The sequence below is a fragment of the Puntigrus tetrazona genome, chromosome 5 (genome assembly GCF_018831695.1).
Source record: "Puntigrus tetrazona isolate hp1 chromosome 5, ASM1883169v1, whole genome shotgun sequence".
Taxonomy (NCBI): Eukaryota; Metazoa; Chordata; class Actinopteri; order Cypriniformes; family Cyprinidae; genus Puntigrus; species Puntigrus tetrazona.
In genome coordinates this window covers 20,210,718-20,228,739 of record NC_056703.1, presented here as the reverse complement: position 1 = coordinate 20,228,739, position 18,022 = coordinate 20,210,718, and the positions used below count along the sequence as shown (strand labels likewise).

The window sequence follows — 18,022 nt, the reverse complement described above, 5'->3', positions numbered from 1 at the left end:
GGGTGTAAAAACTTTTTTGTGGGGATGCTTCACAGCCAGTGTTATTTGGAAAAGAGAAGTGTTCCATTTTTATTTAAAAAAATAAATAAATCTTATTTTCTTTTAGTTTAACTAAAAGACTACAACTAAAGTAAAAGTGTTTGAGCAAACAACAAAATTGAAAAAAACATTATTATTTAAAAAAACGACAATTGAAAATAAAAACTGATTCAAAATCTCACTGATGAGGTCAGTAATATATTGTGAAATGTTTAGAAACAATTGTTTAAAATATTCTGTACATAAAAATGTAGATTTGTGCGCGTAAGAAATGTTTCTTATTATTAATAAAAACAGTTCAGCTAGTTAATAGTTTTGTGAATATTTAATATTTTTCAGGATGCTTTGTTGAGTAGGTGAAAAACAACCGCTTTTTTAAAATAGGAATTTTACTTAACATTACAAATGTCTTCATCATCACTTCCATCAACTGAATGCATCCTTGCTGAATAATAGCACTAATTAAAAAATATCAAAGCATTTAGATTATGCATACTTTTAAAAAAATATTAATCTAATTAAGTATATTTCCTTAATTTAAATACAATTTAAAAAATATTTTGGCTCAATATTCCGTAAACTTAAAGCGTAAAGTTATGTTTAACCCAGTCCATCTCTCAGCAGATTACCAGATATCTTTTCTTGCGTCAACAGACCCATGTTTTATTCAAAAGTCACATCCAGAAATGACGAGCGTGTGTATTTGCCAGCAGCGCGCAACACAAAGTGAAACGAAAATACGTGGTCCTGAAATACATTGTTCAAAGCACCGAGCCCAGTCCCGCCGTATGAGCTTCAGTATGAGTCGAAAGATTTACTGCTGTGAATAATTAGTAAGTGAAGTGTGGCTGACTTCTCCATAGCCCTAGATACTTGGCACTCTCTCCCTGTTTGCATCTCCACCAGCGTATCCAGATGGTCAACTCTACTATGAACTCCTGGGCTAGCTACACCACGCAGCCTGCATATTATTTATCAATAACTGCTGTCCTATCAGGTGCTGGGACACCAAGAGCACTCAGCGGTTAGGGAGACAGTAGGGGCAAACATGTAAACACACACACATATGCATCGCAGACAAGTGTGCAATGAGCACGGACCCACACACACACACACACAACCACAGGCTCTGACACTGACCCAACATCTGCTTCTCATTAGCATCTAGCACACACACGCTCCTCTCTGTCTCCCGCTTAGTCGTTCGCCTCTATATACATTCACAAATAACAGCCTGCTGTTGCTCAAAGAGCTATCAACAGTTAGGACTTTCTCAAGATGTAAAAAGGCAGAGAGAGAGAGAGAGAGAGAGAGAGAGAGAGAGGAGGGAAGAGAGACAGAGGGACAGAGGCAAACAAAAAGGGCACCATATGGAGAGGGTGCTTAGAAAACCACCTGGCTCTACAAGATATGAGCGCCAAGTCTGTAACGTGAACGACCTGTCCTTAAATACTTCCAAGGTACAGATGCATCACAGTGAGACTCACCTTAAACTCTCTTAACCAAATGTAAAGAGCCGACGGTGATAATAAAAGGTTTTTTTTTTTTTGTTTGTTTTTTAAACTGAGCTCTAAAAAGTATTTGGACACGCTTAAAAATCACTAAATGTATTATAAAACTACATCTAAACCCAGTGGAATTGATTTTACAGAAATGCAACGCAAACACTTTTCCCCTCAAAATAAGTTTTTTGAATTAAAATGATAAAGCGATAGATGGACTTTTCAAACTTGATAGAAAATGTATTGTGGCGCATCTGACTGTCAGACGTGGCGTGGCTCATGTTTGGAAATTATTGTGATGAGCTACATCTGCTTGAACTTAAAGAGGACTATCTTTATGCATCCGCTAAAAATGACGAGACTGGATGGTTTAATGTATTAGACTGAGAGCTATTATTTTCGACTAAAACTAAAAACCATTACATTTTGAATGAACACAACTTCAACTAAAAATAAAAAATGAAAAACTAATTAAATATATTCACAAAAAATAAAATAGCATCTCAGTGACGTTAAAATAATACTGAATTGCAAACATATGTTTGATATTAAAATGTACGTGTATCTTAAGTGTAAGTGTCTGAATGTTTTGTTGCTGTATATACTGTACTTACTGACATGGTTTTTTCTTCATTTTTAATTTATGGAAGAGAATTTGAATTAAAAAAGAAACTACAATTCTATTGTTGTCCCTGTTTGCCACAGTCTTACATTTATCATTTTGAAGCTTTCCCAAGTCCACGGTTGATTTACAGCTGCTTACAGTATGTCGGCCATCACAGTCTCCCCTAGACGGCCCTCACGCTGAGATTCTGCCATTTTGTAATGGTGTGGAGAGGCCACAGTCAGGCGAACTTCACTAGAGAGTGGGTCAGAGTCAGGTCAACTCACAGGCACTCTAGCATCATCAGGCCAAGAGTCTGGTGTAACTCTCACCTCACATGCCCCCACCCAATGAACATGCTCATTAGACTCAATTGGAGCCATTTGGGAGCTTAACAGTGGACTTGGTGCAGTCTGCTGCTTAGGCCATGGTGTTACTCCTAGTTCATTTGGAGAAACATCTGTATTTTTAAACATGAAAAGAAAAGTTCATATGCGATGGGTGCTGATTTGTCTGGGTTTTTTTATGTTATATACAGAAGGAGACTCTTCATTTTGCTGTTTTTAACTGCTTGGATCAATAAACATGAATGCATGTGAATTGGAATTTTTAAGTAAATTATGTTTAAAATCGTGGATGCAATTTTTTTTATAATGCGATCATCTAATCACGCCATCTAGGATGTAGAAGTGTTCATTTGAACAGATCTGAGAACTGTAGCATTATGTCACTCCTCTGCAAATGAATAGGTGCCATCTGAACGAGAGTCAAAACATCTGACATTAATTGATGGACTGGAGTCATGTGGATTACTTGTACTTATTTTGATGCAATTCTTGCCATGATCTCATTCTGACGGTACCCATTCACTGCACAGCATCTGTTGCCGAGTAAGAGAAGCAATGCTTAATTTCTCCAAATCCGCTGGGATGAAGAAACAGCCCTCATCTATTGCCAAGAAATGTTCATTTTTGGATGAACTATTGCTTGAAACGTATGTATAATGCAATGTGGCATTCATACATTTTAAAGTGTCCAAAACATGAAAAATAAAAAAGTCCATTTCTTTCTCAGTTTTCTAATGAAAGGACATTTTAATGAAAATGTTATATTATGATTCAGAAAGCCTATAGCCTTCAGTCTCGGGCTCCAGAATACAGAATTGTTTACTGCAGTATCAATTCTGCTGTGTGTGAAATATAAAAAGTGTTCAGATTCTCAAGCCCCAAAATAAAAGGAAAGCAGGAAAGTAAAAAGAAAGAGAAAGAGATTTGAGGACAATACACACTTCAGCAGTATAAGACTGAGTTTTTGGTATAGATTTCTGGTATAGACTGACAAAAGAATGACACTTTGGCCTTGAAAGGCTTTTTTAAGCTAATATCCTATGTAAAATATACTGTAAAACAATATTTAATATAGATTCAATGTGTTGATTCATGAGATATACAATCTCGAGTTTAATTGAAATAGTTTTATTTTATTTGTATTTTTTGGAGGAAATTCTGCTTGTTCATCCAAAACCACATATACAAATGCTATCTTATTTGTCAGGGATGGCAATAAACTGTACCACGAGAGTGTCTTTTCTCTCACACTTTCTCTTTCTGTGTGCCCAAAATAACGTTCCCTATGATGAATGATCAGAGGCACAGATGCTGTGATTATAACTTTGCCAGACAGATCTCTGGGACGCGCACGGCTCTCAAAGTCATCCACCAAAATAAATTTCAGCCTTACTAGTCTCACACCTCTGGCAAACAACACACAAACACACACACAATTTTGCTTTGATATGTCCTTTTTTCTGGAATATGACACATCAAAAATATAAATGGAGGCCAGTCCTTGTATTAATCCAAGCAGAACGATCAAATATAGTTAATATTTTACAATCTCTGAAATTTGGGAAGTGCAAAATGCTCAGTGTGAAACTTGTGACTATTGTTGACTCACACGTCCTAAGCGTGTGAGGAAGTGTGCTTTGTAACAGAGTGATGGTCCTTATGTGAGAGACACAGATGTCGTGATGTCTCTGCAGTGCTGCTGCACCGTTGCTTAGGATGACGCTTCTGCTTCTCTTTTTTACACCCCATGCATGTCGCCGCTCACCCAGATCCTAACGCCACAGCAGACAGAAAATACACATCATGACGTCACCGCCTGGCTTTCTGGCGTAGGGACTCAGATGCTTTGGAAAGATGATTAGATTAGAAAATTAAATGTCACCACAATGATAAACGAAACACATGAAGCTTTGAAACAATCAGCAAAAACATATACTGGTATGTGTTGTAATCATGTGGTAAACAAGCTGTCTGATCCTAATCAAAACAAGTTGAAAACTGAACTCATTACAAATTAGGCAAAATAATACACAAATAATTAAATTAAATTAAATTAAATTAAATTAAATTAAATTAAATATATTACATTATATTATATATCAAAAGTTACTGATTATATGGAATGATTATGTGAAAGTAATAAAATATAAATTAATTTGCATTAGTTGCTCTTTAAAAATTAAATGTTAAAACACTAATAGTTTAATATATCACCACAAAAATGTTTAAAACTTAACTAGCCTTTTATCTATAGTGTTTATAGCTCAAATAACAAATAATATGTAATAAGTTTTATTATAATAACTCATGTAAAAGCTTTGAAAAATGATTAACAAAATTGTAAATGTCTTAGATCCTTAACTTTCATTTTCACTTTTGTGAAAACGAGGTGAGCGGAAATGACTAATATTTATTAATAATAACACTATGTTGCGTGAAAGTGTCCCTGGTGAAGCGCTGAGCAGACATTGTCATTTGATCTTAATTCCTCCCATGCCACACAATCCACTCAAATTACAGTGACACAAGCCATTAGCCAGCACCTACAGCCTCCCAATCTCCTCCTCCCATTTCTGGTAAAGAAAGCTGCAAGGTTTTTCTTCAAAGCTCATGTTACTGACCCAAAGGGTATGTCTCCATAGCCATGATAGTCCTAGAGGACAGTTGAAAGAGAGGAACTGAAATTGAATGTGTTAGAAATGGGTAGAATAGATACAGCGATAACAAAGATATAGATATATATACATATACATCCATATCTTTGTTATCGCTTGCATCTCTTCTACTCATTTCTTAACACATCCTTATACTAATTCTGTTCATTTTATGCAGCCGCATGCAAATAACAATCATAATCAAAGAGACTTACAATTTTATGGTATGCTGATGAATGAGGTAAAGTTTTATTCTTTCTGCTAAAAAAGAGCCATCAGGTCTTTCCAAGCAGTTTTGGTGAAGTTGTAAAGTCTTCTGAGCTGAAGGCACTTTCTGCTGGGCACTGTGTGCAGCTCTTCAAAATGCCATTGGTCGTAAATCATTCTGAACATTACAGATGCCAGACATTACCAATGATCCGTATAGAGCTCTTTCTGTTAATTACGCCCTGTGTCAACAGCCTCGGCTCAGTTCAAACTAATACAAATAGAGAAAAGAAAGACACACGAGCTTTCACAAAGGTCTGTGGATTTTGTCCGCTTGAAAGAAAGCAAAGCAAACCCAAACGAGATTTCATTAATATAGTTCACAAAAAAAAAATTATGCAATTCTACGATACAAATTCAGCAAAATGCATAAAGTCATAAAATGCAAGTCAGTGAATACTGTTTTTTGAGAACAGTAATAATAACTAAAAAGTCAACGAAATGAATACCCCTTGCTGTTGACAATATGAGGCAATGTGAAGCTGCCCCAAAAACACTGAAGCAAATTTTTAAGTAGACGTTATATTTATTAACAAACCGTATATTTGAAGACAAAAAGTATATGCTCACCTAAAAAAATCTTAAAACTACATTCCGTGGCAAAAAAACTGTATTATTTATAAAATTATGGATTTGGGTGTCCATCATGACACTCATTTAACGCAATCAGAGGGGATACATTGCAGAACAAACTGCTCTACAAACATATCTATACTTACCTCAAACTTTGAATAGTAGCGTTTATAATCTCAAAAAAAGACTTAGAGAAAGCAGCATCTGAGTAAATGGTAAATGGTAAATGAAGAATCATTCAGCAGGAGACAGAAGAGATTATAATAATCTATAAATGGCATCATGAAATAATAATAAAACAAGGCTATGGCATTTATTATGCATGTACGCTTCATGATTTCATCATATACCTTCAAACACACAGTCAGTGCTTGAGCTGTAAGAGGTATGTTGTGTGCCGGACGCTCTCAGCTGTAAGGAGGCCTACAGAATTGCATAATGCTCAGTGAACCTATTATGAACCCTGGGCAGAAATGACTCTCAGAGCACAGATGCCTGACTTTGTCATGATCCTTCATGTTTACAGTCTCTTTAATGCAGCGGAAACCCTACACTGGTGTGCTTACAGTCGTGCGGCATTATGCAGCATCATGCCCCGGAGACGATGCCCATGCAATGTGTGTCAGACATACAGCAACGCTTCTTTAACCGTCGCACACTTCTCCCATCCAATAACATCAAACGATCTTGTTTTCTCTGGCCTCTCAACCATACAGCAGAGCACTCGTGTGTAGTAATGACAACGATAAACAGCCCGGTGTAAAGTCAGCCTGCTGTTTGGGTCAAACTGAAAAATCGGAGGCAATCGGTTGACGCCATGTTGTGCTCTCATGTGAAGCTGAATGCTCTGTTGTTCCACGTTGTATCAAAACCATATGTAGCAATTAGCGGTCGGGAAACACTAAAGCACTGTCAGATTTGTGGTAGGCGAGTAGGAGGGGAAGAATGGAGAAATGACCCATTATGGTTGAAACGCTGCTCTGAATATGTTTGATTGAGCCAAGTCATGATGTACAATGAAACAATTGTTGTATCCAGCATATGTTTCAAAAGACAACGTAATTGTTAACTGCAGTGGTGAGGAAGTGTAACTTTCTCCTATTTGTTTATTGATAGAAAGATCCTAATCATGTAACGCATTTATAAAAAATAAAACGCCTCTGCATCAGTTTATAGAGCTAAGCCATACTTTAGAGCTTAGCATTCAGTCATCACAACTACACACATTTTTTTTTTTTGTGATGTAAGGTAAACCCACGCCATTTATACTGACAGCCTTGTTTACTGAACGTGCACGAACCATTTTCCCGAAGTACGCAGTGTTTTAAAGCGCTTTAACTGACCATCAAAAATAGCTGTGTGATTACAAGAATCATTTGAGGGAGGAAAGAAGAAAGAGAGAAAGGGTGAAAGTGCTGTTCTCTCTTCTTCGCATGCTTTTGCCCAAATTCAGTTCACTTAGCACTTTAACACATTATCCACGTCTCAATCAATAACGTTATGCTAATTTTACATTCAAAACAACAATCAAAAGGAAAGACAGAAAAAAGGTATGCTTTATAAAATAAAATAAGATTTAAAAAATAAGGAGCAGATGTTACTTTCAGATGCATACTGATTCTGGAAAAGGTAGGAAATATAAATTAAAACAAGATAAAAAATTAACTGAAGAGTGGATGTTTCTTTCAAATGCATGCTGATTAACTAACAGTCTGGTGTGTGTGTGTATGAGCAAAATCACACAAGTATGATATGGCTGTATATCGACATGGCTGTTATTCAGTTGTCATTAAAGTTCATTTTAAAGTACATTGTCACCCAAAAGTGTTGGTTTAGTGTGCTGCTGCTGCAGCCTATAGTTTCAGATGTACATCGCAATGCAGAACAATTGATCTTTGCTGTAGCTACTTCAGTTTCATCACAACTTTAAAGAAAAGCCCAGGTTAGTGACACATTGTGGTTATAATGAGCGTGGTGTACACACTGAGTGTGCAGTATATAAGATAGTGTGAGGTGAACTGTGTTATAGGTTGGACATGTTATTGCATAAAAACAAATGACAAGATAAGTGTTCTCCTGTTTCACATTAAAATCTGTAATATCTCACAGAACTGCCAATAGCTCACACACAAGTCGATTAAATTTGTACAGACTTGGCTGCTCCATACAATGGTTTGCATTGAAAATTCATTAATGAAAACATCTCATATAAGCCATCATGGGTTTGCCTCTTCTAGGCTGTGACAGCATTTCAATCTGCCCTAATTTGCCATTAATCTGCAGTGCCTGTTCTCTGCCAGCTCCTACTGCTGCTGTGCATGATAGCTTTCAGATTCATATTCAAAACAAATGAGGTAAAAGCTCAATGCATTAATACTGACAGGATAATTGAATGATAATTCTTTACAGCATAAATACTTGATGTTCATCATACATTTAGAATGAACTCTCAAAACATGCAAAGGAAATAGACTGACTCCAGCGTGACTCAGTCACTAAAAAGGTGTTCACAGTCGACTTTCATTCCTGTACCAGAGAGTCATATTCACACAAACTCAGAAGACTGTAAGCACTATCTAGGTGCATTTAAAAGCTCAAGTTTGGTGAACTCTATCTTGTAAAATTCACAAGAGGAAAAAAAGGTAACCAACAGAGGATTTTATTTGAATTTCAAACTGAATTAAAGAGTTTAGAAAAAAACAAAAATAAAAATAATATATTATTACCCTAATGTCATTCCAAAGACAGAGAGTTAAGAGTTCTGTCTCTCCATTTGAAGCCCATTTCAGCTTAAAAAAAGTTCAATATAAATCCAGAAATACATATAAATTGAGCTAGTCTTCTGAAGGAACATATTCATTTTCCATATATTTGATGCGCTCTATGTATGTATGTTCATCAATGATTTTATGTGAATGAAAACCTAAAATTAAATCTGTTTATCATATTAGGCAATAATGTATGGATTTGATTTGATCTCGGTTTATATGGATTTCTTGATCTTTCTTGAAAAGTCATCAAAGTTTTGTTACTTTGTTTGAAGGAACAGAAATGTTTCAGATTTCATTAAAAGTTTTTTATTTCTAACTTGAACGGGAGTGTAATTTGTTTGGAATGACACTTGTGAACAAAACAAACAAAAAAAAAACAGCAATCGTTTATCATTATTTGTTATATATGTCGAATAATTGTTTTAAAAGATGGTGCCATCATATTTCTGTTGCAATGGCCAGAGAGATGCTCCAGGTCTAGTGTAACCACAGATTTAGGCCAGGATGAAAAAAACACCCTTGAATACCTTAACAATCACACAACACTGACCTGGCAACCCGAGCACCGCGTGAGCATCATAGCATTTGAACTTCATTCATATACAGTTGAATATAAAAAAATTTTTTAAACAGACAAACATCGACTTTTTGACGAATGAAGGAATTTCATGCCATGGCTTCAACTGTGGTCTGACATAGACAAATATTAAACAAACTGAAACAAATCCACTCAAAAGCACCAGATCGATTCTAGACACTCACCAAACTCATGCAATCAGCGGACCATTTTTCAAAATGCCTGTGAAAGCAGTCCTTTCGGTGTCGGAGGCATGTGACAGCAGAAGTTAAAGACAGGAGAGAGTTCAGGTGCTGCACGGTGAGTACAGCTTGTGCTTCAGTGCTCATTATCTCAGAGACGGGCGCACAATTTCGAGAGTCTGGCAGATGCGTATACGGCTGCCTTATTTCATACCCCAGCCCTCAGACCTGTCTCCGCGATCTCTCTCTGCTAATTTCTGGATGAATCATGAGGAGAGTAAAAAGATGAAACACTTCTTCCTCCGCTCTGTGAGAGATGGCTCTCACTGCCTGTGTTTTCTCAAAGGCTGGATTAAACAAATCAAAACAAGCCATGAGCCTCCGCGAATCTCTTCCCGTTTATTTTCATAAGAGCTTTCACTGTAAGACAGGCCATTGCTCTTAAAATCTTCTCTGAATCTGTCGCCTCTTCAAAGGACCCGCATGAAGGATTGCCGTGCGCATATTATAAACATGATTTCTGAAAAAGAATGTATCCTAATGAAATACTGCACTAGTCAGGCATGTTTCGTGGCTCTAATTACAAAGAACACAGTGGACCGAGCACTGCGAGATCTCTGCTGTGTCAGAGATTCTGTCAGGTTCAACGTTTACGCCTGCGTCGAGAGATTGTGAAACACTGCCATCTCCTGTAGCTCTGAGCCCCATTTAGGCATCATTTAGAGATGGATTTTCACTTCTCAGTCAAGAATTCCAGTGGATCAGCGATTACACAGTACTGTCATCAGGACTAGCCGCACAGACTCCAGCTGAAAGAGGCCTTGTATGTATGAAAACATTTAAAATCGGAGAATACCAAAATGATTTATTATTGACTGATCAAACTGAAAACTAACTGGTATTAAGTAACGGAAACGACGTAGCGAAATTCTGCCCGACAGCTCCAAAATTTGAGTTTTATTAATGTCATTTAGTAACAGAATACACTTTTAAACAAATATCTTCCAGTGCGGTGCATTAGGTCTTATACGAAAAGATATTAAAAATAAAGACTAGAAGTATCCTGTATAAACAGTTGCTTCTCAAACGTGGCATTGTGTTAAAAAAAGTGTGCTAATCTGTGATTACTCTCTTGCGAACTTGAGTGACAGCTCATACCAGCACATCCAATAAAAACGGCTCAGTTGGTTAAAATATGTAAGACAATATCAAATAAACAAAAGGCTATAAATTTAATTTAGGGCATTTTCTGAGAACATTTGGCCTTAAACGGGATCAAATTGCACATATTTTCATTGCAAAGAGCATCAATTAGCATTTTTAGCTGAGCAAAAATGCTTCAGAATGAAACAATGGTTACAAAATATTTTCTTGTTGGGCATAAGAGTGCTTGAGAGGCTTAATGAGTTTGTCTTCTTCTTCTTCTTCTTCTTCTTTTTGGAATGATTTAGCTAATGCTGCAAAGACAACGTGGAAGGTTTGGTTTATCCATATATACAGGCCTCCTCCACTGTCCGTGCTCACGTCTTTTAAGGTTAGGCCTAATTATATATATATATATATTATAAGTTCCATCGTGCATGTCACGCATCGGAAGCGGAAGCTGCCGTGAAGTTCAAAGTTATCCCGTCCACAGGATCAACCTTTGAAACAGCAGAGAAAACGTCAACAAGCAAGCAGGCAGCGTCGGCGCGGTGGTCCGCCAGCGGGTGGCGCTGTTGCACAGGTCCGAGTCGCAGCAGTGGATGTTGACTCCCGGCAGCTCCTCGGTGTGGCAGTGTCGTGCTGTCGCGCAGCCGCTAGTCAGCGTGACTCCCAACGCAACTGCGGCGACACAAACAAAACAGCGTTTCAGAGAAACCGTACGCAGAATCAGCTTCAGAGGGAGACCGTTTGAAGCCGCGATACTGACGCATGTCGCGACAGAACTGTTTAGATAGCAGTTCTGAAACCTGGAGGAGAACCAGCGTTTATGAGCTGTGGGTTCACGGGTTAAGAATTTCCTGTGGGGTTGTGGAACGACTGTTCTGGATTTATGAGTAGATCTTAATGTCTGTGGTTAACTTTGCATGAAGAGACTTATGTTTTCTCCTGCAACATAAATTACCCACCGTCAAACATGAATTATGAAACAACTGTTAAAAAATCAGTCTACTAAAAGTCAGTGCACGTACTGGATAAACTTTTTGTCAGCCAATCTTGCAATTTATCGTAACTGTAATTTTTGACACATGACCGTAATTTATGAAATAATGATAAAAGCACAGGAATTTCTGTCCTTCTGGTGTGGTATACCGATAGAGAGTTTAAAACAAATACATAAATAAGCACATGTAATGTCTAAAACTCAAAGTGCACTTTGCCTTCTTTATTGCATTGTTTCACATTGCATTGTTTTTTTTCCTGCCAGTTTATACATTTCACCTCTGCTTTACTGATTCTTACACGCGTTTCTAATTTAACTCTTTATTGACGCTATTCTATCTGAGAGATACAAAAAGAGAAAATACAATACAATAGTCAACAGAGGTTGAAAAGAAATTAGTCAAAAACGTCAAACACAACTGTGTATCTTATTTGTATTCATGTATTTTGCTTCCTTAACACATTCTTTGACACCTCGTTCTACGCTCTCGTTCCTCGCACTCCTACATTGCACCCAGACCCACAAACATATAACTGGCATTCAGAGAGTAAAGGCCTATCTTTTTCACTCTTTTAGAGGAACATCAGCACATTTTGAATGATCTCAGATGAGAAATTACTTTCCCTATGCTTCCACATTCATATAACACATGTTGGCATCTACATAAACATGACAGCTGACAGGAATCAGTGATTTACAGGAATCGGTTTTTTCTTTTTATTTAAGCTTTTAATCTTCTGGTAATTTCTGCCAAGTTTCACATATGATACAGTTACTAATCCACTAAGGAACTGTTTAGATAGAAACAAATCTGCTCACAGGAATTATGTCGGAAACACATAACCATAAGTTCATCCACCTACAGTGCGGCTATAGTCCCACTGGTAAAAACATACTTAAGACTTAAAGGAACACTCCGCTATTTTTAAAAATATGCTCATTTTCCAACTGCCCTAGAGTTGAGTTGAGTTTCACTGTTTTCAAATCCATTCAGCTGATCTCCGAGTTCATGGTAGCACTCTTAGCTATAGCTTAGCATAGAGCATTGAATCTGATTAGACCATTAGCATCTCATTTAAAAGGACCAAAGAGTTTCAGTGTTTGTCCTATTTTAAACTTTACTCTTCTGTGGTTACACTGTGTACTAAGACAGATGTAAAATGAAGTGATTTTCTAGGCTGATATGACCACACTTTATTCCAGCCTAATAATCAAGGAACTTGTTCCTGTGGTATGGATGCAGTAGGTATAATGATATCTAATGAAAATAGTCCCCAGCATTTTCAGGCACTAATGAAGTGCTACAGCACTAAGCTACAGCTAAAAATGCTACCCCCAGCCCAGAGATCGACTGAATGGATTTGAAAAAAAGTAAAACTTAACTGTTTAACTTCAGGTGAGTTGGAAAATGAGACTCCCAAAAATAGTGGAGTGTTCCTTTAAGATTAAAAGCACACTTAGGACTAACAAATAATACAAGCGCACTCTACAGTGCTCATCCTTTGACTTCTCTTGAAAGTGCACTATTGTAAACACAATTTTATTCAGAATCAGAACTTTGAATCAGAATTATCGTCAGTCGCAATCAATAACATGTCAGAAATACTGTAATAGAGTCGAACTCATTTTAAACCCATAATACACCTTCAACTAAAATGAGAACTACAGTAAAACAAGCGGCACGAACACTTGCTCAGGGTTGAGTCATGTGACAGGTCTGTGATGCGTGCTTGAGCCTGGAGGCAAGCAGAGCTGGCTCGAATTGAGAAAGTGGATAACTCTGAGGATTACGGCTGGCCGATGATCCAGCAGAGAGAGAAAGAGAAATCCCCGATGATCGCTGTCTAAATGCTCTTATCAGCCTTATCAATTTGACTGTGTCTGTCTGTCACCTATCAGGAGGACTGTCTGTTTGAAAGTCTGCCTGTGTTCTGTCTGTGCCATCTGGGTCAGAAATGTAGTCAGGGTTTCAGGTTACAAAATATTTTGCAGTGATATCGGGAAAAGTTGTGCTGGAAGCCTCAGACATAATGACAGTCTCAGTGTTAGTGATGCGAGATTTCACAACACTTCTTGATGACGCTTGAAACATTTAGAAATAGTTTTTCTTTTTGTTTTTTTGTTTTTTTCCAAATCAGTGGTTTTAGAGCTTGATTGCAGCAAATGAGGCTTCATCGCATCATAATGCTTCCGAACCGTAGTTTTGAAAGATTGTGAAATTGCGAGCGTTTGCCCCTCGTTGGGGATGACCGTCTTTACACAGCTGAATTAAGGCTGCTCTGTACATGCTCAAGGGATGTAACGGTTGGAACTATCCAAGGTTTTGTTCAGATAATGGTCTCAGAGTCACAATTTCTCGATACCATTCTGATCTAGTTTTAGCGAAAAAGGGTTAACGTATACTCTGAAATGACTGCTAATATTTGAGCATGCGGCACCTGCATTGTATATGTTTTTTTTTTTATCCCTGTTGTTGTAATGCATTGGGAAGCCAGAATGCAGATCCATTGACAGAAACAAACATTTGCCAGATTTGTCCGCTTTTGGTTATTTTTAAACAACCTAGATTACAGATCTTGTCAGATTTAGGTTAGGGGAGATTGGAATGGTTAATTATTTTTTATTTACCAAGAACCATTACACTCCTATAAGGTGTACAGTTATAAGCTGCTGTGTGGGCTAAATGCCAACAAGTCTGTCTGTAGACAACTAAAACGCAACTTCAGAAGCGTTTCTTTTCCACCTTTGCGTGTAAATTTGGCATGAATATCTTACATAAAGTTGAATACAAAGAAGGATTTTCAGGAATTGGTGATTCATCACCTTCAGACCAGCTTATACAGTAGGTGTTGGTTTTTATGGCTGATTAGGAGATGAAGGTGTTGGAAGTACGGGTTAAAGCAGGTTAATTAGGCGGGGGGGGCAGGGAACACTGTGATCTCTAACTTCAGTCGGTCTTTTCCCAAAAGCGATGATCTGCCTCTAATGCTCCTTACGCTGCCAAAGTGTGATGACAATTACACGCAGGGAGTCTCATGAAGAGGATTAAGGTGTCGCCCCTGGAGTTCTGTTGCTCAAAGGATTTCAGAAATCCTCTGAAATAAATTTGATGAACCAAAAACTATCATTATGCATTATTCTCCACAGTGATTAACCTCATGTAATGACTATCGCAGCCACAGGAAGCCAAGCAGCCATTTCTGATTGTGGATGTATTAGCGGTTGCTGGTGGGTGGTTGTAGTCGAGGGCATTCTTACCACTTTCTGTTCTGATGCAGAAGCGATGCTTGAAGCCCTTGTGGGAGTGGGAGCAGGTGATGACTTCGGGGCTGGAACAGCCTACGTCCACATACCTCTGGTTATGCACGATGTTACAGGCGTAGCATTGCAGCCCGTCAGCTACGAAGCAGAAAGCAGATATTTGTTTGCGGCTTAGTTATAGAAAAACAAGGACAAAAGCGGCCAACTGTACTCAGAAATTTGGACTAAACGTGCAACAGTATCTCTTTTCGCTATCAGTTTTCAATGACTTCGCCCGCCAAGGCTCAGAGACAAAGAGGGGATGAGGTTATAGCGACTGAGATTGAATTTAGCCCTTAAGGTTTTAAGTCACTCAGCCATGTGCGCGCAGAACCCTGCTGTTGATGCACATGGGTTTAGCTGCACAGTGCCTCTAGCTACACAATGACAGGTGGTTGTTAGGCTAATGTACTGCTCCTCTTTGGTAATGTTGTGCGTGAAGGCCAGTACATAACATATTATTAATGAAACACCTCAAAAAAGAGTAAATCATTTACTTTAACAAGGAAAAGCATTCGCTTGCATGCATTATTGATATCCCACTAATCTCCTGAATGATTTGCAGTGACATGCAATCTGTATCTGGCATCACGCTTTGAGACTATCCAGTAGAAATCTGCATGATGTGTGTACAGTTTCCGACAGGCTATTGGCTTTTTTTCATGTATGGTAATTTATCTTTTCTGGTAATGTGATCTCTGTGTTCTTTTTAAAAGGCAAAGTTCATCTGGTGGCGGTGGTTCGCTTTATATAACCCCCTCACTGGAATCCTTTCAGACAGAAATGTTGTATTTGCATGTAAGATTAGATCTAAATGAGGCTAGTGAGCTTTAGGAGGCAACACTGCAAGCAAGCAAAGATATTTGAATTCATTACTGTCATATGCCTCAGATACATTTGGCATGGAGAATTATACCTCAAAGTGTCAAATACAAAAGTGTGTTTGTTAGGTTTGTGATGCAGTGATGAATGTTGGTCGGAGTTCATTAGTGGATTGTTGACAAGAGCAAGTGCATCCAAATGTTTGGTGTATAGAGCAAAAACTTTGCAAACGGAATTAGAGCGTAAATTATTACACAGAGAAAATGCAAACCCTGTTCAAAGACAAAAACCATACAAAAAAAAAGAAAACAGAAAAAGAAAAAGAAAATCAACAATTTTGCTTTGCTTCCTAGTAAAAATGCTGAAATATTCTGATGGCAGAATACATTTGCTTGAAAAGCAACATTGCATAAAATATTAGTACTTGCTTTCAAAGAATATATCTTGAATTACGCTTATTTTTCGTAGACTCAGTTTGATTTTCCTGCAGTCATAAATCAAAAATATGTGTATGTGACCATATATATATATATATATATATATATATATATATATATATATATATATATATAATAATGTATGTCTGTGTGTATATATATATATACTCTCACAGTTACATTACACTTTTCAAACACACTTACCTTGTGACATGAAAAGTGTGAGCAGCGCCAAGAGGTAATACAGTCCATATTTTTGCAGCAGGCATTTCTGGAGAGTCATGGGTGCAGCTGCAGGAAAAGTCACCCAGGCAGAGCAATGAAGAGCTGGTAGTGAGAAGAATCCTCCTGGGAGAAGAGCCCTCTGCCTCTTTCAGCATAAGCCACCACTCTCAAACAAAACACACTCACGCTGATGCTCCAAAGGAAAAGAGGAGGGGCCTCATATCAAAAAGAAGTATCAATAATGAGCTGTTAAGAATAGACTACATGCGCTACTTCAAAATAAAGTGCAGTCATTTGTCCCTCATTTCTCCCATCCTTCCTAAGCCCTAGAGAGGGAGTCTTCAGTCCCTGGCAGACGCGCACAGTCTGCCTGAGACCCTCTGCTGGATCAGAGGTAATTTGCTCATTGATAATCCCAAAGCCCCAGATAAACACTTTCACGCCCAGCTTCTCACTGTGACAGAAGAGTCAGTCTCGATGCTCTTATGTGTGTGGTATTAGTGTGTCTGAGTCCTCAGGCCATATTGCATTTAATGAAAATTTAAGAAGCAAATCCTCACTCGGGAAGTGATGTTTAATGAAGGAGTGGGTGGGTTTTTGGAACAAACACAGACACAAATCAAAAGCGCTTGCTGTGCTTTGAAGGGTCCAATCAGTTTCAGAAGTGATTAGATGGTGACCCGAAACGCTTTCATGTGCAGTCATTAATGCTGAATATCTGTCTCTCTCTTCTTCTGCCATGCTTCTCTATCTTTCTCTTAATAGAGTTTCTCTTCGTAACACTGAATGTCTAGATGAAGAGGTTACTGGCATGTGTGATGTGTAGCAGGTCTAACTAGGAAGTGCTAAGGATGTCATCAGTATTCATTTGAATAACACATAGCAGTTAAAGGAGATGTGCGTACATTTTATTCATTAACACTTTTTCCAACACACTTACTGTAATTTTAACAGATTTACAGTAACAAATAGATTTAATAGGATATTTAAGTAACTGTAACTGTACAGTAAAAGTGAAGTAAAAGTCAAAATCTCTGTATAGGGCCCAAGTTTTAACTCTTGGCCTGTTTTGCTTTGTGTAATTCAGAAATTGTAAATCCTATTAATTTTGATTTAATTTTTATTTTCTTTGGGGTTTTTTCCCCTCTAAACTTATAAACATAATTTCTAGGCTGAAAATAGATGTTGAAAGATATTTTCTCAGACCGCTGAATTATGCTATTGCTATAAATATATTTTTTTTTTTATTAAATGTTTTTTTAATGTTTTTTAATATATTAATAGAAGCCAGTTTTAGGTTTGCTTTAAAATAAGGTTTAGTTTTAGTTTTTATATATATGTATATTAGTTTATATATATATATATATATATATATATATATATATATATATATATATATATATATATATATATGTATGTATATATAATCAATTCTAAAGCACCTTACGTTCAAAATTTGGGATTAAAAACGTATTACTCTCTTTTTCATGAAAAAAAAACATTATGAAACAATAAAATAAATATGTAATATTTTTTGGATCATTAATGAAATGATCAAATTAGTTACAATGATGAA

The 18,022-nt window shown here is 37.3% G+C and overlaps 1 protein-coding gene across 1 annotated transcript; it reads right to left on the bottom strand.

The window, feature by feature from the left end:
* Positions 1 to 10,691: 10,691 nt before the first annotated feature.
* LOC122345846 lies at positions 10,692 to 16,873 on the bottom strand. Its single transcript, XM_043240334.1, has 3 exons — positions 16,426 to 16,873; positions 14,921 to 15,061; positions 10,692 to 11,340 (listed from the first exon to the last, which is right to left on the bottom strand). Exons 1-3 carry the CDS (start codon positions 16,502 to 16,504, stop codon positions 11,138 to 11,140), a joined length of 423 nt encoding a protein of 140 aa, XP_043096269.1. The 5' UTR covers positions 16,505 to 16,873; the 3' UTR covers positions 10,692 to 11,137.
* Positions 16,874 to 18,022: the final 1,149 nt, after the last annotated feature.